This window comes from the organism of the source record quoted next, unplaced genomic scaffold (assembly GCF_019419815.1).
Source record: "Pyrus x bretschneideri cultivar Hongxiangsu unplaced genomic scaffold, Pyrus_bretschneideri_v1 Contig1, whole genome shotgun sequence".
In the NCBI taxonomy this organism is placed as follows: domain Eukaryota; kingdom Viridiplantae; phylum Streptophyta; class Magnoliopsida; order Rosales; family Rosaceae; genus Pyrus; species Pyrus x bretschneideri.
The window spans coordinates 2939572-2961363 of NW_025999390.1; the positions used below are offsets into that span (position 1 = coordinate 2939572).

General features: G+C 38.7%; 6 protein-coding genes and 1 non-coding gene across 15 annotated transcripts; 5 read left to right on the top strand and 2 right to left on the bottom strand.

The window, feature by feature from the left end:
* Positions 1–48: 48 nt before the first annotated feature.
* Positions 49–5335, top strand: LOC103952686 (E3 ubiquitin ligase PARAQUAT TOLERANCE 3). Of its 8 annotated transcripts, none has more exons than XR_007256369.1 (17): positions 49–369; positions 632–716; positions 849–918; positions 1041–1183; positions 1317–1387; positions 1496–1574; positions 1663–1793; positions 1912–2082; positions 2161–2358; positions 2455–2495; positions 2646–2736; positions 2817–3015; positions 3140–3271; positions 3468–4170; positions 4346–4375; positions 4521–4593; positions 4903–5335. XR_007256369.1 is itself a non-coding variant. In XM_048579322.1 (16 exons), the coding sequence occupies exons 1-14, from the start codon at positions 201–203 to the stop codon at positions 4150–4152; spliced, it is 2265 nt and encodes a 754-aa protein (XP_048435279.1). In that variant the 5' UTR covers positions 49–200; the 3' UTR covers positions 4153–4170; positions 4346–4375; positions 4521–4651. The 8 variants fall into 8 exon arrangements, 3 of the variants coding, with proteins under 3 accessions (XP_048435279.1, XP_009362622.1, XP_009362627.1); XR_007256362.1 differs by lacking the exon at positions 4346–4375 and having other exon boundaries at positions 4391–4593; positions 4903–4975; positions 5047–5335; XR_007256346.1 differs by lacking the exon at positions 4346–4375 and having other exon boundaries at positions 4391–4593.
* LOC103952676 (NAD(P)H-quinone oxidoreductase subunit U, chloroplastic) lies at positions 5137–6906 on the bottom strand. Its single transcript, XM_009364332.3, has 5 exons — positions 6535–6906; positions 6298–6359; positions 6060–6149; positions 5702–5845; positions 5137–5301 (listed from the first exon to the last, which is right to left on the bottom strand). The coding sequence occupies exons 1-5, from the start codon at positions 6800–6802 to the stop codon at positions 5197–5199; spliced, it is 669 nt and encodes a 222-aa protein (XP_009362607.1). The 5' UTR covers positions 6803–6906; the 3' UTR covers positions 5137–5196.
* A 394-nt stretch (positions 6907–7300) lies between these two features.
* On the top strand, positions 7301–7372 carry TRNAD-GUC. The gene has a single exon. It is a non-coding gene; the product is annotated as a tRNA-Asp (tRNA).
* A 130-nt stretch (positions 7373–7502) lies between these two features.
* LOC103952653 (peroxisome biogenesis factor 10) lies at positions 7503–10861 on the top strand. Of its 2 annotated transcripts, none has more exons than XM_009364307.3 (11): positions 7503–7794; positions 7879–7910; positions 8024–8113; positions 8351–8445; positions 8554–8758; positions 8920–8989; positions 9096–9174; positions 9503–9633; positions 9865–9956; positions 10171–10259; positions 10328–10861. In XM_009364307.3, exons 1-11 carry the CDS (start codon positions 7590–7592, stop codon positions 10428–10430), a joined length of 1191 nt encoding a protein of 396 aa, XP_009362582.1. In that variant the 5' UTR covers positions 7503–7589; the 3' UTR covers positions 10431–10861. The 2 variants fall into 2 exon arrangements, with proteins under 2 accessions (XP_009362582.1, XP_009362590.1); XM_009364315.3 differs by having other exon boundaries at positions 9503–9612.
* Positions 10862–11313: 452 nt separating this feature from the next.
* Positions 11314–13216, top strand: LOC103952646 (40S ribosomal protein S3-3). Its single transcript, XM_009364296.3, has 6 exons — positions 11314–11472; positions 11584–11731; positions 11853–12024; positions 12457–12511; positions 12608–12739; positions 12855–13216. The coding sequence occupies exons 1-6, from the start codon at positions 11437–11439 to the stop codon at positions 13026–13028; spliced, it is 717 nt and encodes a 238-aa protein (XP_009362571.1). The 5' UTR covers positions 11314–11436; the 3' UTR covers positions 13029–13216.
* Positions 13217–18384: 5168 nt separating this feature from the next.
* Positions 18385–21110, top strand: LOC103952624 (thermospermine synthase ACAULIS5). Its single transcript, XM_009364262.3, has 10 exons — positions 18385–18673; positions 18836–18902; positions 19031–19125; positions 19310–19412; positions 19523–19611; positions 19701–19857; positions 19945–20020; positions 20235–20293; positions 20389–20525; positions 20747–21110. Exons 1-10 carry the CDS (start codon positions 18486–18488, stop codon positions 20826–20828), a joined length of 1053 nt encoding a protein of 350 aa, XP_009362537.1. The 5' UTR covers positions 18385–18485; the 3' UTR covers positions 20829–21110.
* Positions 21111–21289: 179 nt separating this feature from the next.
* On the bottom strand, positions 21290–21785 carry LOC103952633. The gene has a single exon (XM_009364281.3). It carries the CDS (start codon positions 21783–21785, stop codon positions 21417–21419), a length of 369 nt encoding a protein of 122 aa, XP_009362556.1. The 3' UTR covers positions 21290–21416.
* Between the last annotated feature and the right edge of the window lie 7 nt (positions 21786–21792).

Sequence of the window (21792 nt, forward strand, 5' to 3'; positions counted from 1 at the left end):
GTTTTGGGCTTTTTATTAAATAAATTATAGTCCAAATCATAACCTTCGCACCAAGAAAACGGAAATTTCTTAGAAAATCCCGTATATAACCTCGTTCCGTCACGTCTCCGTTCTCTCTCCTCTCTCTCTCGCTCTCTCCACCTGACAACTTGATGATCAGAAGTTTTTGACTCCCACCGATTCGGCTCCTCCGCTCTGCCATGGCGGTCCAGTTCAAATTCAGAAGCTCCGTCAACTTTGAATCCGTCGCCATCGACGGCCGCGCCTCCATCTCCGTTCGCGATCTCAAATCCAAGATAATTCGCCACAAGAACCTCAACCTCTGCCAAGACTCCGAACTCGTCTTCTCTGACGCCGTAACCGGTCAAGGTCAACTCTCTCCCTCCCTTTCTCTTTGTCAATAGCCTTTGTCGCTTTCAATTTTATTTTTCTGTTTGGTTGCCCAGAAAACGGGAGGAAAACCAATTGAGACGTTACAGTTAGCCATAAATCCTTTTCTTTTTGTGTCCGTTTGATTCAGAAACACGTTAGAATTACGATTTTGGTGTTTGGTTGCATGGAATTGGAATTAGGGTTTATGTATATTGTTAGCTACGTTTTGAAACGCCTTTCGGTTTCGGATTGATTACAGAGTACAACGACGAGAGCATTCAAATTCCTTGCGGTTCTAGCGTGGTAATTAAGAGAGTTCCTGCAGGATCAGTACATGTGAACCAGTAAGATACCTATCCGTTTGATATATAGTTTTATATATTCGGTGCACGTTTTCAGTTGGCATGCATATTAATTGGCGATCAAAGTTTGTTTATTGTTTCGGAATTTGAATTTATTCTTATGATTTGTGACAGGCCTCACTTCAATTCATGTCAGAATCTTCATAGCAAGGACTCTGTGGATGCTAAATCACCCGCTGCACCGGTTTGTATCTTAAACTTCGCACTCGCATTTCAAGTTGCAGTTGTGGATATTTCTTAGTCACATTTGAAGCTCTTTGGTTGATTATCTATTTAATTTCTTCTTTTGTCTTCGGTGTTTCGCAGAATGCTGAGACCGTTGACTTTGATGACTTTGGGGTTGACTTGTATCCCATTCCTAAAGAAACCCTTTTCAGTTCTGATTTGGATACGGACAAGGATAACTTCATCTATGATTATCAACCAAATACCGATAACGGCATCAAAAGGTTTGATTGTTTCTTTTATTAGTGATTCCCTAGTGGTGTATGATTGTTTATTTTAAGACTCTGGAATTGCATATACCAAACGTTCGGTAAATATTTGGTATTTATGCTGTACATGATTTCAATTTGTATTTAGATATTCGGAGCCTGCTATGAGACGATGCTTGAAACTTGAAGCAAGTGGCATTAGTGATGCTATTCCAGGAGGTATGTGCTTCGATTACAAAGCTTCACGGGTTAGGCCTATGTTTGTTACTTGTATTTGTCTTTTCATGGGTTAGGCCTATGCTTACCACTCTGAATTATTTTATATAGTTCATGCGCATAGTGGAGTTGAACAAATCATATTGCCGACAAAATCAAAGCCTGAAGAAGAAGACATGAATGTGGAAAGGTAAGAGATGCATTTGTTGTATTATCTTATTGTTTGTCTGGTTCTTCGGTCTCAATGATCTGACTTGTTTTCTCTCTTGTAAATGAAGGGTGGGCAGTGCGAATGCCCTAGATACACAGCATGCTAATTTGTCATCAGAGCTGAAATGCTCTCTATGCAACGCATTTTTCAAGGAGGCCGTAATGATACCATGCTGCCAGCACAGTTTTTGTGAGAAATGTAAGTCTATGGTCTGATAGTTTACCGTTGGATAGTTTTCATAAGAGATGTTGTGTTAGGTATTAGTGATTCTGGGCTGTAACCTGAGTGTGATAGCTTATGCACATTTTGTATTCAGGTATTTCTCAAGTGTTGCGAGAGAAGACCAGATGTCCCATGTGTCTTTTGACCAAATGCAGAGTAGAAGATTTGCTGCCAAATGTTTCTCTGAGGCAAGCAATTGAGCATTTCCTAGAATCCCAAAATTTAATCACTGCTCCAGATAATGATTGTTGCCAGTATGCTCCAGGTAGGAGTTTCACATATGTTTATTCTGACATACTTTAACCCCACTCTTGTGTTTAACAAGTTATTAATGTAAAAACAGATGGAGAATCTGGAATTCAGGCCAAAGATGTGTCTCGGGGCGGTAATATTTTACAAAGAGAGGCAGAGGCGCCTCATTCTCCTGTAACAGGGACAGGTTCTAATCATTTATTTGCAGAATCTGCTTTTAACCCTCCTTTCCAAAAAGATGGTAAACCTGCAATCACAAAAAAGAGGCCACCTTGGGTTTCTTCAGAAGGTAGTATCTAACTTGGTCCTTGTGACATTGCTGGAACCTTATTCGATTGTTGTTTTGGCATGTATAACCTTTTCTGACAATCATGCTATTCACCAGGTGGTGACAAGAGCTTCTCAGAGACTGGAAAGCACAGAAAGGTATTCATTGTGAAAGTAGACGTGAAAATTCTCATTTTTATTGTTGGAACAAACTGTTAATCATTGTTTGAGCACTTTTTGGTTGCGTGACTTAATTATTTATAATTTTGGGTGCGTTTTTTGAATGTATACTTGTCTTTATGGAATCAGGGGGAACGTACCTGTTACAGGTGTGGTTCGCCAGACCATTTCATCAGAGACTGTCCAGTTGCTTCAAGCCCACATCCTATGCTTCATGCAGGTATGAAATAGGAGTTGTACGCATTCATTTGTAATTGCGTGAACTCTTGCCTGTGATGCTCACCAATTTGTGGATTTTAGGAAATGCAATCTTTCCAGGAGCTATGCCAGGTTATGTACCACCATACTGGAATGGGGCTTCCTCACCTCATGCCATGCCTTTTGGAAATCCATATGGAAATCATGCGATGACGGCTTTTGGCACAAATATGGTCCCTCCTGCTCCTTATGCTGTTCCTGCATACATGCCATCTATGTATAACTCATTCCCTTCCTTTGGGTAGGTTCAGTTTCATCTTTAGCTGATTGCTGTACGGAAGATATTCATTATTATTGGTCCTCAATCATATGAAGTATTCTTCATAATTGCATTGTATTGATTTTTACACCAAACCATCTTGCAGTGGATATATGAGGATGGGAGGTGTTGCTCCTCTTCCAGTGACTGGTGAAGACTGCCATTTAAGTCGTTTGGAATCCATGGATCTTCATGGTTGGGTAAAGAGAAGAAAAGTTTCAAATGAGAATTTGAGGAGGTGAGTCTTTTATTATCAATAATCAGTAGGAGGAACTTATGTACATTTTATTTGATCTATGTGTGTAAATAAGGGCAAAGGTATATGCATCTCTGGTTATGCGATCTTGCATCTGAAATAATATTATTGGTTTTGATTATAGTTTGTTAATATACCTGATTTTTAATGACTAACGAGTGGTTTTGTCCTGGTTCAGAGAACAATCTCATGATGGTGAAGATGACGAAGACCGTGATTTAAACGAGAGACATTACTATAATGGGACGGAAAAATTACATGACCACAGATATCATATAAACAGGGAAATGAGCATAAGTTACTCTGAGGATGGCTCTACTAAAGGGTCCCAGAGGCAATATCGGCATCATAATCACACAGATGAAGACAGGCTTGCAGTTGATGGTCAGCAGAAGAGTTCCCGTTTGGTGGTTGATGGTCGAGATCAGAAGCAGTATCATCGCACGGAAGGATCAAGTTCAGAATTAGACGATGTGCCAAGTAGCTCCAGTTGCCACAGTGAAGAGAGACAGAAGCATCACCATAGAAGCTCCAGAAAGCATAAGGATCGAAGAGAGCAGTGTGGCAATGATTCCAGTCAGAGTCATCATCGATATACCAAAGACAATAACAGAAACAGGATCGAGCATGAATCCAAAAGGCAGAATCAGAAATATCGCAGCCACGCAGGATCTGGTATCGATCAAAGTGGTTCCAGTGATAAGAAGTTGCAGAAAGAGAGCAGTCACAGTTCTAGACATTCTAAGCTCAGTGGAAAGAGTAATGTTGATGAGCGGAGTCATGACAGGTGGAAGATGGTTAGTGGGTCAGATGAAGATTGTGGAGAAGGTTATCAGTATTCTAGACAGAAAAGAAAACACTAATCGGGACTGGTTTGTGAGGTAAATTGTGTAGATGAAATCGCATTTCTAAACTTTGATGTTCAATATGGTACTTTTTCGTTTCAGTTAGATTGTATTAATGTTTTGTTATTAGCTCCGTTTATTTCTTGATAAAACCTGCCTACACTTGTTGAAAGCAACATATTTAGCGCACAGTAATCTCGGACTTTTGCAGGATACTTGATCTAATGCCGATTCTCTGTTGGTTTTATTGAAACAGATCTGATTGACTCGGCTTTTGGACAGTAACTACTTGTAAATATCTGCTAACCCACCTCTTCACTTATTCTAGCTTGGCCATAGAGGGAGAGGCTAGCATTCAAAAGTTTTAAGAATAGCAGCAATTGTTGATGTAATCATAGGGCTTTATGCTTTCCGTTCGTCCCAAAACTTACCTTCGCAGACATGTTAAAGCCAGTGAAGGTATGTTCTCTTTCAGAGGAAAAAAGGTGCAGAAACAGAAGCCATAAAACGAGGGGGAGAAAAAGAAAAAAAACTGACTCCACAAATCTTCAACGTTTCGGAGCTGCAAAATTTGATTCGCCAGTATATGTTTATCGTTTTTATGTTATATCCTAGTTACCCAGCTTCTTGCACTCCACTTTGCATTAGTAAAAAGATTATAATACACTGTTTAGAGTTTTCGTGTCTAATTCAGTGCACGTACAATCTTAAAAACTGAAGATTACACTGCATATTTTGTATAATGATGGTATGAATTTCATGTTTTAGCGTTGGTTTCTCGGCGTGGTAAAGACCAATTTGTAGGTAAAGGGATTGTACATGCCAGATTCCGATGCTAAAGGTAATGCGTTACCCGTAGTAAACTGGTTACTTTCCGAATTTTACTAATACGAAGTGTTTTTCTGTTTTCAGGTCAGATATCTTGCTTTTCTTCCCCAGGAAGATGCAATTGCAACCCAACAGTCCAACGCAGCAATACTTACCAACTGTTGCAAAATTAAGAAGCTGCAAAGAAAAATATTTGACATGTAATGCAAGTTTCCAACAAACTTATTCGGTCGATTAAGGGCTCGATCGGTTAAGGGCGATGGATAATACGATGGACAATATCAACCATCCCAATATGAAGTACCCCACCAACCTCGTCGGCCCTGGATCCTCTGGTTCCTGCAATAACAAGTGGTCGCAGAGATTATTTCGACGGTTTTCTCAGTTATTCATGGACAACCAAAGGTAGACGAGGACATGAAACGGGTAAGTCCTGGTTGCAGTGTCTCAAAACAATTATTCGACGCTGCAACCTTGGTGTCTCCATTTCATGCAAGTCCTTAACGCACTTGACTTGCACGGAAACTTGAACCGATACCCTTAAGAATTAAAATCCATGGCTGCAAGGGACCTCATGACGAACTCATCCCGACTATCCTTGGGAAGAAATTAAAATGGTTTAACCTGATTTCAACCGGCTCGGTCCTCTCCGAGATCAACAAGAAAAATGAAAACCTTGAACCTAATTATTAAACCGAAAAAAATAATTACAAAACTACGGACAAAGATTAGTAAGTACCCCCACTGGCGGCGGAGTTCCTTCGGCCGGTCTGGTTTTCTCAACCTCATAAGGCCAAATGTACCCGTCCGGGTTTGCGCTCCTGGCCAGGCTCCAGTCGTAAAATCTTCGTTCATCCCCCGATGACAAGATTGTGTACGACTCCTATGGATGATGTACAATTTTAATCAGCAAATGGTGTTATGGGAAAGTATAATGACAATATATTCATCGAAGGGCCTATTTGGAAAAGTCTTTAAATTGGTTAAAAGCGTTTTTAGATGATCAAAAATATTTTTCAGAAGTACGTTTTTCAGACAGTATAATTTCAAGTAAAAATCATTTGAACTAAGAGAACAAAAGGGTACTTAAAACGTACTTTTAAAGGTTCCAAATTCTTGTTTAGCTCCTCTTCTTCTAATTCCTGGCTCATTAGCTTGTCAAGCTTGGCTTTGTATGCAACTGAAACCTGCTTAAAATTAAGAGAAACTCAATTTGTTAAATGACGGTCTCAACGAAAAAAGGTCCACATGTCTTAGATTCGACTGACACTTATACTATATGGAGGAATATTTCAAACTAATTGTGAAAAAAAGGGCAAGAATAAAGGTTGGAACCTCATCATAGGAGCATCCTCTTTGAAGTCCAAGCCTGCCATAGTGATCAACATCTGTAATTGCTGGAATACAAACCATTTTTTGTGAGTTAATCTGAAAGACTTAAATTCAAATATGAATCGGGACGCATATGTGTGTTCGGCAGGTTGGATACCCTCGCCCTTTGCGGTATACTAGAGTAGTTTAAACTATCGTCTTCTATATAAAAAGAAAGTAATCAAGATCGACATTACGTACGTATGCCACGAAGGGCCCGTTCGACGTTGAGAGCAGAAATCAGAGAAGGCGGTTCTGTCGGAGCTTCAATGGAGCTTCCTGTATTGGCTTCGGTCGTAACAGTCTCTGCCGATGCATCGCCGGAGCTCCTAATAATGCAAAACCCGCGCGGTTTAGACGCAAACCTTATGGAATTCGAAAATGCACAGCCAATCTTTGGAGTTGGATTAGTAATATGAAAGCTTTTCTGGGCAGTATATATTGTAGAGGTGGAAGATGACATAGCCATTGGCGTAAGGTATTAGCATGCAGGGAAGCAGTTTTTCTGGTTAATGTCGTCAGTGCTATTTGGAGTTTTGTTTCGTTGGAGATAAGGCTCCGCTTGTTTTCCTACCAAAGGTTTGTTATCTGCAAGAGTTTTATTATAAGACAATGGCTGTACTCGAATTTAGAAAAGAATTAAGCAAATGCCTCCTCACTAATCACATTCTTTCAATTTACTTAATCGATTTTTAATTTGATTCTGAGTCGTTCTAATATTTTAAAATGTGCTAAAATACTCGTTAATTTATCACATTTACTTTTAGTTTTTCTCATTAGAATGAATGAAAATGACTTTGACTTAATAAAAAATTTAACAAATTTGACATATGCTTATTAAAGCACCTGATGGTCCACGAGTAGATAAAATTATCAAATTAAATTGAATGGTGTGTGAGAGCGTGGGTTAGTATTACATACTATCGTTGAAATAACAAGTTAGTTTCATGATTCAATCAACAACCAAGTCGTTGTAGTATAGTGGTAAGTATTCCCGCCTGTCACGCGGGTGACCCGGGTTCGATCCCCGGCAACGGCGTTTTTCATTTTATAAATTCCACAACTTTTGCTATTTATTTTAAGTCAATACGACGTCACTTGGATTTATCTTCTTCCGGTTTCTTCGTTCTCCTCCTCGAGCAACCAGACATCTCCAGTCGTCTCTGTTTCTCTCTTCCATTCTTCAAATTCAATTCTCAGTTTTTCAAATCTTCCGAATTTTGAATTCGAATTGCAACAACTGACACTGATAGCATATGGGTTGGAACGAGGCAACCGGATCGGGGCAGCAAGCCGGCCCGAGCGCAGGAGAACCGGGTCCCAGCAGCAGCAGCGACCCGGGCGTGGCACGGCAGTTCCCACTTGCGGCTCAGCCGGAGATCATGAGAGCAGCCGAAAAGGACGACCAGTACGCCTCCTTCGTCTACGACGCTTGCCGAGACGCCGTCCGCCACCTCTTGGGTTTGTTAATTTGCAGATTACGATTGCTTTTAAGGCTTAATTGAGCTAATTAGTACTTACCTTCGGCGCGTTTGTGTGTTTTAGGTACGAGAGTTTCTGTAGCTTACCAGAACGAGGTTGGGTTCAATTCCAAGTTTTGAACTTTAATTCCTGGGAATTGGGATATTTACAACTAGCTCCATCCGTGGAGATTAGAATTCATCACTCTCTTTTCTTTTGGTTTTGGCAGACAAAGCTTCTTGGGCAAGTGCTTTATTACGTTTTGACAACAGGGTCCGGCCAGCAAACTCTCGGGGAAGAGTACTGCGACATCACTCAGGTTTATCCATTTTGCTTCTGATAAGCTCACATCTGAAATTCCTGTTTTACTTGTGTATTTGATTCAAACATGAGATCGGATAAACGCTCTTAACCGATTGAGCTAAAAGCTCCTTGTTTTATATGTTGCAGGTGATTTTAAGACCTCGGTTGCAAGTATAAATGTTATTAATCGTTTGAGCTATAAGCGCTTTGCTTTGTTACTTGTGTAGTTGATGCTTGATACTTGTGTTTTCAGGTTGCCGGACCTTATGGACTGCCTCCAACGCCAGCAAGGCGTGCGCTTTTCATTGTCTACCAGACAGCCCTTCCTTACATTGCTGAACGAATTAGGTTCCAACTCCCCTCCCACTTTTTGACTCATCTACTTATTTTATTTTAGTGTTAGTTTTGGCAAGCTGTGAGCGTGCTCATGTCTGTTTTTTAATGCACTGTACACAGCTCTAGAGCTGCTAACCGTGGCATAGCCCTAGCTGATTCCGAAGAGCTCTATGGCGTCAGTGCTTCACTAAGCAATGATGCTCAATCTTCTTCCACTATTCATAATTCAACTGGCTCTACATCTGGTCCATCTGTTTCAGCTTTGAGAAGATTAAAAGAGAAGTTCAACGGGTTATGGATTTCATTAGCTCGGAGATGGCCTACGGTATACTTATCCACCTCTTATGTTTGTTTATAACTTGATTGCTGGGTCGAATTTATGTTATCTTTTTTTTCAATCTTTCTGTGCGGCCTTCGATTGGTGATCAGATAACCTGGATTGAATGCCTTTTGTAGTTAACATCTCTGTGATGCTGGTCCCTCCAGGTGCTTCCTATAGCTCGAGAATTTTTGCAATTGGTTGTTCGTGCTAACCTCATGTTCTTTTACTTTGAAGGTGATTCCTGCTTTTAGAGGTTCATGTATTGTTGTGTTACTAGTGTAAATTCTAATAATGAAATTGCGGAAGAAATTAATTTCTTGCTGTCATTGATTCTCTGCAGGCCTCTTCTATCATATATCAAAACGAGCAGCAGGCATTCGTTATGTGTTCATCGGAAAACCATCTAACCAAAGACCTCGGTATGGATTTCATATCCTAATGGACTATGCTTTAGTCGCACTATAAGAAGTATGCATGGAAGGGTTATCATTTGTTGATTACTCCTTCCTGCTAGTATCAGCAAGTTTTCTCATCTGCACTTGCTCTCTTCTATGAGCTATATATATCACACTCACAGATTGAGCATATCTTAGCATTGTGGCATTCATAGTTTTCAGATTGGTGATTAAAGGATTGGCACTCGTCTGATTTTAATTTTTATAAAAGTTCCAATAGACTGAGAATTATTAGTTGTACAGCAATACTTTATCCATAAAATTCAGACTCATATGATTGGCTCCCATGCAGATACCAAATTTTAGGCGTATTTCTATTGATTCAGCTTTGTATCATAGCTGCTGAAGGACTGAGGCGGAGCAATTTATCCTCTATTGCAAGTTCAGCTCAGCAGACTTTTGGTACACACCAAACTTCTGCAGGTCGGTATGTTAGTAATCTTTTTACCTTATATATATGGTCTTGATTCAGCCTATGAGAGTAATATCGCTTATCTTAGGTCAGACCGTCAGAGTAATTAAGCTGAGCCCAATAAAAAGCAACAAGATTAACTTCAAACATTGTCTGCCTTGCAGCCAATGTTTGTTAGAAATGTCATTGAGTATCTTTGTAGCTGCTACTGTAATATGTAACCTTGATTTATGGGTTTATAGGTCGAGATTTGCCTGTGTTAAATGAGGAAGGTAATTTGATATCTGCGGATGCTACCAAGGGAAGTTGGGTCTCTGAATCTTCTACTTCAGAGGTATACATTCGAAAACTTTTTCTCCTTTGATGGTGGTTGAATTCTTATTTGTCCCTTTGGTTGCCAGCTGTGTTCTTGTATAAGATAAGCGGAGAACATAAACAAAATACGAAGTTACAAGTATATGAATACTTGGTTATGCGAATACTTGAAAACACGTGCTAATTTGGTTCAAGAGCTGGAAAACACGTGCTAATTTGTTTCCTTCTTCTAGTCTCAGGCCAGCGGGACCAGCAAATGCACACTCTGTTTGAGTAATCGCCAATACCCAACAGCCACACCTTGCGGTCACGTATTTTGCTGGTACTGTCAGGTTTGCATTTTCATCATTCTCTCTCTTTCTGTGGTTTATTAACATGCTCTATTTGCAGGAGCTGCATCATGGAATGGTGCAACGAAAAGCCTGAATGCCCCCTCTGCCGGACTTCCATAACTCATTCGAGCCTAGTTTGCTTGTACCATTCAGACTTCTAGCATTTGATCGTGCCATCGCGGTCAGTGTTCGCCATTCGGTAAACAGAAACAAGAAACGACTTGCAGTAAAGCAACTTGCCCTCTAATTCAACGATGACAAGGATATTTATGCAGTTAGTGTCTGTACTAATATGATAAGCAGGTTAGAATAGAATGCACCACCTATGTGCCTTAGGTGATTAGAGCATCTTTAATAGTGTAGGCAATTGAGTAGGCGACGCAATAGTTTTCTTTGAAGAAATAAAAGAAATGAAATCGAGGTAGCACCTCGTTGATTTGTTTTCCAGGTGACAAAATGAAACTCGCGTTTTTCTTTTTGATATAGACGATATGTAATTTTAAATCAATCTAAACTATGACAAGGTGAATTCGGCTTTGGGTGCACTAATGAAGCACATGTACTCTAGCCAATGAGACCGCATTGATTTGCACATTGAAACTCGAGTTTTTTTTATTGCACTTGCGTTTTTCTTTTTGATATAGACGATATGTAATTTTAAATCAATCTAAACTATGACAAGGCAAATTCGGCTTTGGGTGCACTAATGAAGTGCATGTCCTCTAGCCAATGAGACCGCATTGATTTGCACATTGAAACTCGAGTTTTTTTTATTGCACTTTTTATGTTACACTAGAAGGACGGAAGGTTTTGGATGTTGGACTCAAGAGTCGAAGAAAAACCCTCTTCACGGGGAATATCGACTGCTAGTGAAACTTAAGCGGCTATTTGTTGGGCTTTTAGCCCACCCTTTTTTTTTAATCGAAATTAGCCCACCTATTTTACCACCAAAAAAACGAAGATATAACGGGCTAAATTAAATCCCATCCGTCTAAGTGCATGATCTAGGAATGGACCGTCAGATCACCCTCCTCCCTCCCCCCTTTATATACCAAACAAAATGGTTCCAGCAACCCCTCTACTGAAGCAAATTAGGGTTTTGCAAGCAAACGCGGAAGGTGCCGAAGCTCAGTGTTTCTCTAATCTCCTCCGATTTCCTGCAACAACATGGCGGCAGCTACTCAGATGAGCAAGAAGCGAAAGGTAAACCCTAACCCTAGAACTCCACCAAACCTTAATTTTTGATTTCGCAGCCAATCAAATCTCAAATGATTATACAATCAATCAATCGTATTATGTTCTGTGATTTGATAGTTTGTGGCCGACGGAGTTTTCTTCGCCGAGCTGAACGAGGTTCTGACCAGAGAGCTGGCGGAGGACGGCTACTCCGGCGTCGAAGTTAGGGTCACCCCTGTCCGTACTGAGATCATCATCCGAGCCACTCGCACTCAGAACGTCCTTGGTAAATCTCACTCTTTGATCTGTAATTCTGTTTGTTAATCGATTTAAATTGAGATTATTTTGATCATTATGTTTTTGTTTATATAAGTATATATTTATGTATGTATGTGTACGTGGAATAGGCGAGAAGGGAAGAAGGATTAGGGAGCTGACATCTATTGTTCAGAAGCGGTTCAAGTTCCCGGAGAACAGCGTCGAGCTCTATGCTGAGAAGGTGAACAACAGAGGACTCTGTGCCATTGCTCAGGCTGAGTCTCTTCGTTACAAGCTCCTCGGAGGTCTTGCTGTTCGCAGGTTCAATTCGTTTTTCAATTTTATGTATCTTGATACAAAATTTATGTTAGTAAATTGCTCATTCCATATATGCTTTTTAGCTTAGGATTGATAAATACTTGTTCTTTCCTGGTTTTAATTATTAGATGGAAATTTTTTAATCATTGAATGATTCCGAATCACGTTTTCACCACACATTACATGATGCATGAGCATTGTTTTTTTTTTTTGGTACTTTATACCCGTATCTCGTTGCCCCATGATCCTTGGAGATGATTTAATCACAATGCTCAAAGAAAACCTTTGTTGGAGTTTGTCAGCCTTCTTGTGCTACTGCTAAGGTGCTTGGTGGAATATTCTCCTGCATCTTTTTAGAGTGCTTGAACTAGTTTTCACTTATATATATGTACATATTCGACTGTACATGTGTGCTGAGATATTTTGTTTTTATAGGGCTTGTTATGGTGTGTTGAGATTTGTCATGGAGAGTGGTGCAAAGGGATGTGAGGTATGCCTTAGTACACTATTTTCCTTCCGGACAATTATTGAAGCCATTGTTGTCAGGGTGTTAGAATGGCTTCTGAAAATCTAATCTTTCACATAGGTTATTGTGAGTGGAAAGCTCAGGGCAGCGCGTGCCAAGTCCATGAAGTTTAAGGATGGCTACATGATTTCCTCTGGTCAGCCCGTCAATGAGTACATTGATGCCGCTGTGAGGCACGTTCTTCTTAGACAGGTTAGGTTCCTCACCTGAACTTGTTTTGTTGCAAGTGAAGTGATCCCATGATTTTGTTTCTTTTTCTTTTCAATAAGTAAAGTTAATTGTGTCTTTGCTCTCGCAACTGCAACAGGGTGTGCTTGGTATTAAGGTGAAGATCATGCTCGACTGGGATCCTAAGGGCAAGCAGGGACCAATGACTCCATTGCCTGATTTGGTGACCATCCACACCCCCAAGGAAGAACAATACCTTCCAGTTCCACCTGCAGCAATCGACATAGAGCCAGTTCCAGTTGCAGTAGCTTAAACGGAGTTTAGTTGTTGCGGTCTGTTTTTCCAAGACATTGTTATGTAGTATTATGTTAGCAAACAGGGTTTTGTTGAAATCAGTAGAGGAAAATTACTATTTTGTTGTTTGATCAACTCCTCGGATTTGCGTATTTCAGTTTTGTTCACATTATTTTTGTTTTTAAATGAGTGATAAATGCTGGTGAATTGCGTCTCTGTTATCTGTAGATTTCGTTTCGGTTACGGTGTTCTAGGAACTCCTTTGGTGCTTTCTATGGGCCGAGTTTTGTGTAAATCTAGGGTGCGCTGGGATTTTAAATGTCGAAATTTGGGGCATCTTTTTGGGATTGAGCTTGCGTGGAGTTTAGGGGTTGGGAGATGTTAGTATGCAACATTTTGGTGAAGCTTGTGAGATGTTAGTATGTAACATACTCTGAACCCTTGATACTGATTGCTTTCATATTTCCTCAAGGAGCCGTGAGGAATACGTACCCTTCACCACTGCATCTTCTCGAGCATTTAAGGTTGTGATAAATTCTTCGACGGCGGGGAGAGGTTCTGACTTGGACTCCCTGCGGTGGAGGGCACCAACTCTGGGGAGTTTGTGTATCAATGATACACAAATCTTTGCAGATTGTTGGCAATTAATGTAACTCACTCATGTCGATAGTGAATTTCACATTAACTGATGGACATGGGTTTAGGTTTTACCAGTTAAATACAATCATGCATGTGTTGTTTTCATACGGCCGGTCAATTAGATTAGCTTAATTACAAGTTTATTATATTATTTTAGGTAGGAATTAGACAATAAGCATAAAGGCAAAGATATTAATTAATTGAGCAGCCAGGCATGAGGGGAGGTCACGAATTTTCCTTTTATGCATGCCCTGATCGATCACTTTTTACCATTTTTTTTTTCTAGCACTGAAATTCTATGCAGGCTTCCGTCCATATCATGGAAGCCAATTTGAGTTTTGGTCCCTCTTCACTAACTCTTGTGTTCTCTTTAGCAATTATACTCTCTCAACTGACAAGGCATCTGTATTGTATGATGTACGATTATTACACATTGCTCCACTGAGATTTTGTAGCATGTTTCATGGTGGCGTATACACTAGGTTTTCACTTTTGTCCATATGAAGATTTAACGTCTAAAAATCTCGATGTATAAAATACATTAGAACATAGTAGAATTTTCGCACTCCACGTAAAGCATATCTAATGTGTTGGGTAAGGGTTAGCCAACCAATTTTTTTTGTTTTTGTTTTTGTTTTGTTTTAGTGGTGAGGAGCTAGATGCTAGGCTTCTAACTGTTAAGTGGGTCTCATGCTGCTCAAAGTTTGGGAGGCAGATTGTCTGCCCTCATGTTTGGTTGTCTTTTTCATCCTCTCATATTTTGTGCGGTCGTGATAAAATCACATCAACATTTTATATTCCTATTGTTTTTTGTCTTATTCTCTCTATAAAAAAAAAATCAATATAAAATGTTGATGTAGTTTAATCGTGACTGCACAAAATAGGAGGCGATGGAAAGGGCACCCAAACAACAGGGCAGACACTCTGCCTCCCAAAGTTTGAGCCGAGGCTAGTTCGGTCTCGCAAAGTGCCTAGACTTTAAATTTCCGAAGTAAATTTTGTTGCTAGAAGTCGATTTTCAATTTTGAGGCAAGATTATCAATTTGACTAGGTCATAAGCTCTCCTATTAGAGTCTTTGAAGGAAGAAAAATAACCTTATCAGATTGACATCATTGACAGGTCAGCTTCCAGTTGCAGCAACTAGGAAACCCTAATAGAACGTGTGCAAGACAATTTGACGGCATGCCACTCAAGAGCATCTCACTTTTTACGACAGCAACATCGTGAGCAGAAAGGTTTGTAAGTTTTTGGAGCACCAAAGCAAGCACAAAACCCACATCTGCCCGAAAGTGATAAAAGATTGAAAATTGACAGTGGGTTTTGTCCTCAATCCCATTTTGTTTTTGTGGAAATCCAAATTGGGGGAAAGAACCTTATCATGCAGAGACAGATAGATTGATATTCTGGTAATATATGGTGGGAAGCACCAAGCACGCCTCATCACTCAAATGTTACTGCTGACCAAGAAGAGTCATGATACAAATTATTGGCTCACCTTTATTTTCTAACATATGTTCTTTGTGTGCGTGTGTGTGTAATTTAATGTTTCTTTTGGTGGATTTGTAGATTAATACCAATTGTGTGTCATTGCTCATTATCTTCTGAGGTTTCTTCAAATGAAATTCAAAATATTCTCATTGCAAAGTCCGAATGCATAATCTCATATCGTTTGTTTTGAAAGTATTGAAGTGTTTATATGTAATCAATTAAACGCATGATCATAGAGAAGTTTTTTGTCATATTAACGGTCATAATCTCATATCGTTTGTTTTGAAATAACATAACAAGTCAAATTATTCGAGGAAAAAAGATGAATTTTCAATTTGTATATAACATTATTCCATAACCTAAAGTGCTTTTGAAACTCCATGTGTTTATCAGAAACGATGCACGACAGTGTAGGATGGTTCCCACGAAAATCTATGTGAAATAGTTGCCAGCAGCTAACAGGTTTAATATCTCTTCAATAAAGTCATGTATGACCATGTTCTACATAAGGTCAGTAAATTTAAGTACTCAATGTTTAAGTGAGAATTCTGTATAAATAAGCATATCCAACATCTCAAAAGATCCAAATCCCGCAGAAGTAAAAAATTGCGCAGTAACTAGTATATTGCTTGAAGATAAACACACACACAAGATATAATATATATATATATATATATATATATATATATATTATATCTTCCTCTGAATACAAACTTTCAAATTGACCCTTTTCCATGGAAATATATTGAAATACAGAAAAGGTTTGACTTGGCGTGGGAACCAGTAAAGTACCTATTAGACTATGAAAGGTAAAGCCATTGACTTAACCCTAAATCTAAATATATATGATTGTGAGCCGCCCTTACAATGAACAAAGACCACAACGCCTTATGGTGGTGGGTTTGATGCCAAAATATCTTTTGGTACCCTCGTCTCCCCATTAAGAGGTTTCAACTTTCGACCCAACAACACCCACACTTCCTTTTGGGATCCTTTGCCTACTCTATGTATTCAAATGACCGTTGTGCCCCTTCATGCTAAAAAAAATTACAATTTATTTTCGTTGAAACATGTGACATCTTTTAACATTAAAAAGAGAAGTACTGCTAAATCATGTACTAGTTAGTCTAGAGAAATGATACTTCGTTTACTTTGTAATCTTATTACTGTCGAAATTAACAAAGCTTGATTAGGATAGGAATTAAAATATGGTGTAACCACATTATCTAGTTCCTATAATAATAAAGGTGATATGTTTAGTGATTTTTGTCCCAAGTGACTAGCTCTTTTTTCTTTCTATCCTTCCTTCCTCTCCCTTTCCTCCATGAAAGCAATCAGATAGGGCTTCAAGTCAAGGCATTGTTTCAAGAACCCCTAGTGGAGAGAGATATGTAAGATCACGGTGGCTTGCAGCTTCTAAGGAAAAACGTCACCAAAATATTAAAAGTGAATATGCAATTTGAGTCACCCTAATGTTATAGAATTTTTTTTAAGGGTTGGAATAAGGTGGTGTGATGAATGTCTCAACATAAATTTTATAAGCCAAAGAAGAACTGATCCACACCTGCTCGTATTTAATCTTATGAGCTTGTTTATCACGGCTTTTGTAGAGAGAAATCTGTAGCGATCTTTCTTCAAGTCCAGGTATAAAGACATGAAACGTTAACGTATAAATTAAGATCTAAAACACTGCAGTTCTCTTTGAGTATCTCCAGCAATTTTACATGTTTCAAGTTACCCTACTAGTTCTCTCAATTTCAAATGTGAACTCCTGCTTGCAAATATGTACAGTAGCGAAAGGTTTTTAGCCTTTTGGTATAGTACGAAGGCAAATGGGTGATATGGTCATTTGATACATGGCATGAAAGACATCAAACAATGCACACAAGAATAAACAAAGTAAAGAAGAAAAAGAAACATGGGATCGATGAGATGATGAAGAAGAAGCTAATGAAAACCAAGTGTCCAATAGTGGGTATTCCACAAAAATAGCTTAGTGGAGTCACCCCACGCTCACTTGAAGACGCCTCCCCTCATCTATCTCTCCCACATTAGCAAATGCAGGGCCACAGGTTATCTTCAAGTAGGAAATGTGATGTATCCAAAACACTATCACGTGATATTACCATATTTATTATAATATAAATTAATGAACGGAAAAATTACATTGACATCTAGTACTTCTAGAGCATATTAATAAAAAAATGAATATATATATATCTGTGTGTGTGTGTATATATATATATTACAATTTGAGTACAATAATGTTATCGCACTGGCCTTCGCATACATAGAAAATTTACTCATGCCAAACATGGATATGGGCGCCATCTACTCCATGAAATCCCTCTCAAGCTTTTGCTTAGTGGGACATGCTCACACCACACTACGCAGGCCAATTTCATAGTTGTGGGCAAGTAATCAGAAGCAAACAAGCAAATGGATAACTCACCAACCCATCGCGTGCACTCTCACAACATAATTTTGGGTGCGCAAAGAAACGTATGTTAGAACGTTTTGCAAAAGGTCATAATCCCAAGTGGGTCCTACGTTTGTGCTTTTGTCCCATACGATCTCGCCACATGTAACTTTTGTACACTTGGCCGTGCCAACTGCGCTCCTACGCGTGCGTTTCGTTTCATGGGAGGGACACCAACTTTGGTATCCAGCACGTTTTATAATGACTGCAAATTACTTGGTGTACTGTTCGCATCACTATGTTTTTTCCTAGAACTTGCTCAATCCACCTCCTAATCCCACTCTTGATCCTATTTATCTGAATTTGAAGCTAATTCTTAATTCAATGTGATTAACCTGTTATAACACTGTTGTAATTTATTAACACACTATTTAAGAACATTTCACAATAACGAATAGAAATGCTTGGATTTCGACCAAAAAAATAAAAATAGAAATGCTTGGACAAAATCCTTACAACAGAATTCAGATTTTTATATTTTTTTCGGAAAAAAAAAAAAGACGAAGAAAATTTTTATATTGAAGGCATGGGTTACATGCTAATTTTGTTTGTGGGAAGTGCAACATAAAGTTCGTGATATTGCTAGCTAGTGACAAAATCATTACCCGTGCTCGTCATAATCTACAGATTCTCCTGGTTTACCAATTACCATTTACCAGTGCATAGATTTGATCTTTTATTTGTTTGTTTGTTTGTTTATTTATTTGGGTGCCTTTATAGTTTATAAAGTCTACTGTGCCACTATATAAAGCAGCTAACCCCCTCCCCTTTCTGTCATCCTGTACTGCAAGTGCAAACCCTCTCATTTCCTCTAAGTCCTATTCCAAACCCTAATATTCTTGTCTTGGTTTTTGCTCTAATTTTCAAAAATGGGTGAGGCAGTTGAGTTTTTCCATACAAATGGTAATGGTTTCTGCAAGTTCAGTGAAAATTTTGATCCTAAAGCCGTAGTACTACTTAACGGTAGCAACCACGTAGAGAGAGATAGAGATAGTTCCTGGTACGAAGAAACCATCGACGACGACCTCAAATGGTCATTTGCTCTCAATGTCAACGGGTTCGTAAATTTTCACATCTTTCTTTTTTTGTTGCTAAGGTTTCGAACGATGGATCTCTAGCCTACTCCTTCACAACTTCTTCACAACTTGTTAGTTAGTTAATATGCATCTCCGAGTCGTTAGGGTTTTCTCATTAAGTCTATGATGGTCTATCTCTGCAGTGTGCTGCATAAAGGGACTAGCGAGTATCAGGAGATAGCTTTATTGGACACAAAGCGTTTCGGGAAGGTTTGTGATTTTTCTCTTTTTAAGCGTTAGAAAATGTCTTAAGTTTGATCCTCATTTTGAACGTTCTTTCCTTTTTGATAATACTAACGGGAAGTTGATGCAGATATTGTGTTTATATTTATATACAGGTGTTGGTGATTGATGGGAAGATGCAAAGTGCAGAAGTGGATGAATTTATTTATCATGAGTGCTTGATACATCCTGCACTCTTATGTCACCCAAAGTTAGTCCTCCTCCATATTAACATTCATTTAATTACTTGTTCACCATGTAATTATATAGGTGCTCTTATTGCTAGCTGGTACTTCAGCATGTTTTTAGAATATTTAGATTTTTTTCTTTTGTTGAATGATTTTGCTCTTATTGCATCCATCTTCAACTAATTAATTAAATTTTAAAAAGTGCAGGCCTAAAAATGTATTCATAATGGGAGGTGGGGAAGGGTCAGCTGCAAGGGAAGCACTCAAGCACAAATTGCTGGACAAAGTTACCATGTGTGATATCGATCAGGTAACTAAGCATAATATGGTAAAAGTTGTGTGATTTTGGTAAACATAAACCAAGTTTAAGGTAAAAGACGGAAAATAAACACAACAATTTGAGCTACCTATATGTTGCAGGAGGTGGTTGATTTCTGCCGCAGGCATTTGACACTGAATCAGGAGGCATTTTCTCACCATAAGCTGAACCTTGTGATTAATGATGCCAAGTAAGTGTATAATTAGCTCCTTCTGTAAACTGTTATCAACACTCGGAAATAGTCATCCTAACCTCTTACGCATAATGTCGTTATTAAAGGACTGAATTGGAGAAGAGTTGCAAAAAATTCGATATCATAGTGGGAGATTTAGCAGACCCAGTTGAAGGAGGACCTTGCTATCAACTCTACACAAAATCCTTCTATGAGAAAATTCTTAAACCTAAGCTTAATCATGGTGGCATTTTTGTGACCCAGGTAAATTATATTTGCTATGGCAATATATGCCTGCTTCTTTTTAGCATTTTGCAGGAAATAAACATAGTAATTACATTTTATATGCAGGCTGGTCCAGCAGGCATTTTTACCCACAAAGAGGTCTTCACCTCTATATACAACACAATTAAACAGGTCTTCAAGTGTAAGTCTCCCACAAATATATATATATATATATATATATATATATATATATATATATAGGGTTTTCTCCAGTGCGTTTGAGTGCACTTTCTTTATAATGCAGATATTGATACGTCGTTGATAATATTGATATTGTTACTACTTTGAATCGATATTAATATCGTTGTTGTTCTAATTCATTTCTTTTTTGTGAATTCTTTTCAATGTTTGTGCAGATGTGGTGCCATATGCAGCTCACATACCATCTTTTGCAGATACATGGGGATGGGTTATGGTATGTTAATTAAGTACACACTATTAGCTTAATTAATTTGACAGAAATGCATTGGTATTAACAGTAATAATTAATGTCTAACATATGCTAATCAGGCCTCCGATGAACCTTTCTCTATCAATGCTGAAAAAATGGACAGAAGAATTGAAGAAAGAATTGATGGGGAGCTAAACTATCTGAATGGTGCTCTGTTCATCTCCTCTGCTACCATGAACAAAACCGTTTCCTTATCGTAAGATCACTTCCTTTTTACAATCATACTATATGACATCTAAATATTACGGAAGCTGTAATTAGTACTCCAAATTAGTTATCATGCACTCTTGCACTCTTTTTTAAGTTATTATTATCATTATATAAGGAGCGTAATTTTTGGAATGTGAATAACAGCTCCCGGTATTAATATTATTGCTCGATTCCAATTAATTTCTGTGAAAATGCCATTTTTATTAGGTTGCTGAATGAAACTCATGTCTACACTGAGGAAGATGCTAGATTTATTCATGGACATGGGGTGGGTTACCGCATTAACTGAGGTCTCAAGAAATTGGTTGGGGGAATTGCTGTACGGCCAAAAAAAGAAGTGAAGAAGAATGGGAGTTTTTACAGTTATTAATTTTATCCAAAAAAAAGAAAAAAAAACAATATAAAAAGAAAAATCAACAATTGTTTGCAGCATTTGGTTTTACACTAAATAATTATGTTAGCTTCATTGGGTTGTTCATAGGGTTTCAAAAGTGAGATTTTCTCTTTGGTAAGCTTGTTTTTATCTTTTTATGAATGAAGAAAACTGAGGCACTCCCTCCTTCCATCCTAAGATTTATTGGAAAGTGTTTGAAGCTAGGGAAATTAATATGAATTGAAAAGGATTGATACTAACAGACAATAAGCCGTATCACTGTATAGCGTCATTTTCGCTGTTTGTTTTGTATCCTTCCAATTCTGTTTTTGCGTATTTTCTGTTATAATTGTTATAAACAATGAAAACCAAATCACTTGAAAAACCACATTTCATATAATCATCCAGAGTTGCACAGTATGTAGAATTAACCAAGAACAATATACAAATAACAGGAAAAAGACATAAGACTTCATTTAGGAAAAAGTTTCAATCTTTGGTTTCTTAGGCTCTCTTAACTGGGTCAAAGTTGGAAACCCCAGCAACAACACCTATGATCACTACAAGCACAACTCCACCAGCAGCAATGCTGAGCAAGAAGTTGTTCAAAGACGGCGTAAGCCCAGAAGTCCCTGCAGCCTCAGCCACCTCAGGAATCACCATGGAGGCTGTCAATGTCGCAGCTGCTAGGCCCGTCGCCGCCTTTTCTTTCAAAGAGGCCTCCACCTTGAACATGCCCTTGGGCTTTGGCTTCACAAAAGCAGCTTTCTTTGATGACTTCAATGGGACTGATTTGAAAAGTGCTTCTACGTTTTGGGTTAATCTGTTTTGGATGGAAGACATTAGTGGCATGGCCATTGAAGCAGAAGCCATTTCTTGG

Bases quoted from the DNA above. Each gene is read 5' to 3' on its own strand.
- LOC103952624 (XM_009364262.3), top strand. From the start codon at position 18,486: ATGGGTGAGGCAGTTGAGTTTTTCCATACAAATGGTAATGGTTTCTGC. The intron at 18,674-18,835 runs GTTCGTAAATTT...CTATCTCTGCAG, and splicing joins TTTGCTCTCAATGTCAACGG to TGTGCTGCATAAAGGGACTA. The intron at 20,021-20,234 runs GTAAGTCTCCCA...ATGTTTGTGCAG, and splicing joins AATTAAACAGGTCTTCAAGT to ATGTGGTGCCATATGCAGCT.
- LOC103952676 (XM_009364332.3), bottom strand. From the start codon at position 6,802: ATGGCTATGTCATCTTCCACCTCTACAATATATACTGCCCAGAAAAGC. The intron at 6,360-6,534 runs GTACGTAATGTC...TTTGTATTCCAG, and splicing joins ACGGGCCCTTCGTGGCATAC to CAATTACAGATGTTGATCAC. The intron at 6,150-6,297 runs GTTCCAACCTTT...AATTTTAAGCAG, and splicing joins GAGGATGCTCCTATGATGAG to GTTTCAGTTGCATACAAAGC.
- LOC103952633 (XM_009364281.3), bottom strand. From the start codon at position 21,785: ATGGCTTCTGCTTCAATGGCCATGCCACTAATGTCTTCCATCCAAAAC.
- LOC103952653 (XM_009364307.3), top strand. From the start codon at position 7,590: ATGGGTTGGAACGAGGCAACCGGATCGGGGCAGCAAGCCGGCCCGAGC. The intron at 9,957-10,170 runs GTATACATTCGA...TCCTTCTTCTAG, and splicing joins CTGAATCTTCTACTTCAGAG to TCTCAGGCCAGCGGGACCAG. The intron at 10,260-10,327 runs GTACTGTCAGGT...CTCTATTTGCAG, and splicing joins TGCGGTCACGTATTTTGCTG to GAGCTGCATCATGGAATGGT.
- LOC103952646 (XM_009364296.3), top strand. From the start codon at position 11,437: ATGGCGGCAGCTACTCAGATGAGCAAGAAGCGAAAG. The intron at 12,025-12,456 runs GTTCAATTCGTT...TTGTTTTTATAG, and splicing joins GGAGGTCTTGCTGTTCGCAG to GGCTTGTTATGGTGTGTTGA. The intron at 12,740-12,854 runs GTTAGGTTCCTC...CAACTGCAACAG, and splicing joins GGCACGTTCTTCTTAGACAG to GGTGTGCTTGGTATTAAGGT.
- LOC103952686 (XM_048579322.1), top strand. From the start codon at position 201: ATGGCGGTCCAGTTCAAATTCAGAAGCTCCGTCAACTTTGAATCCGTC. The intron at 2,496-2,645 runs GTATTCATTGTG...TTATGGAATCAG, and splicing joins AGACTGGAAAGCACAGAAAG to GGGGAACGTACCTGTTACAG. The intron at 3,016-3,139 runs GTAGGTTCAGTT...ACCATCTTGCAG, and splicing joins AACTCATTCCCTTCCTTTGG to TGGATATATGAGGATGGGAG.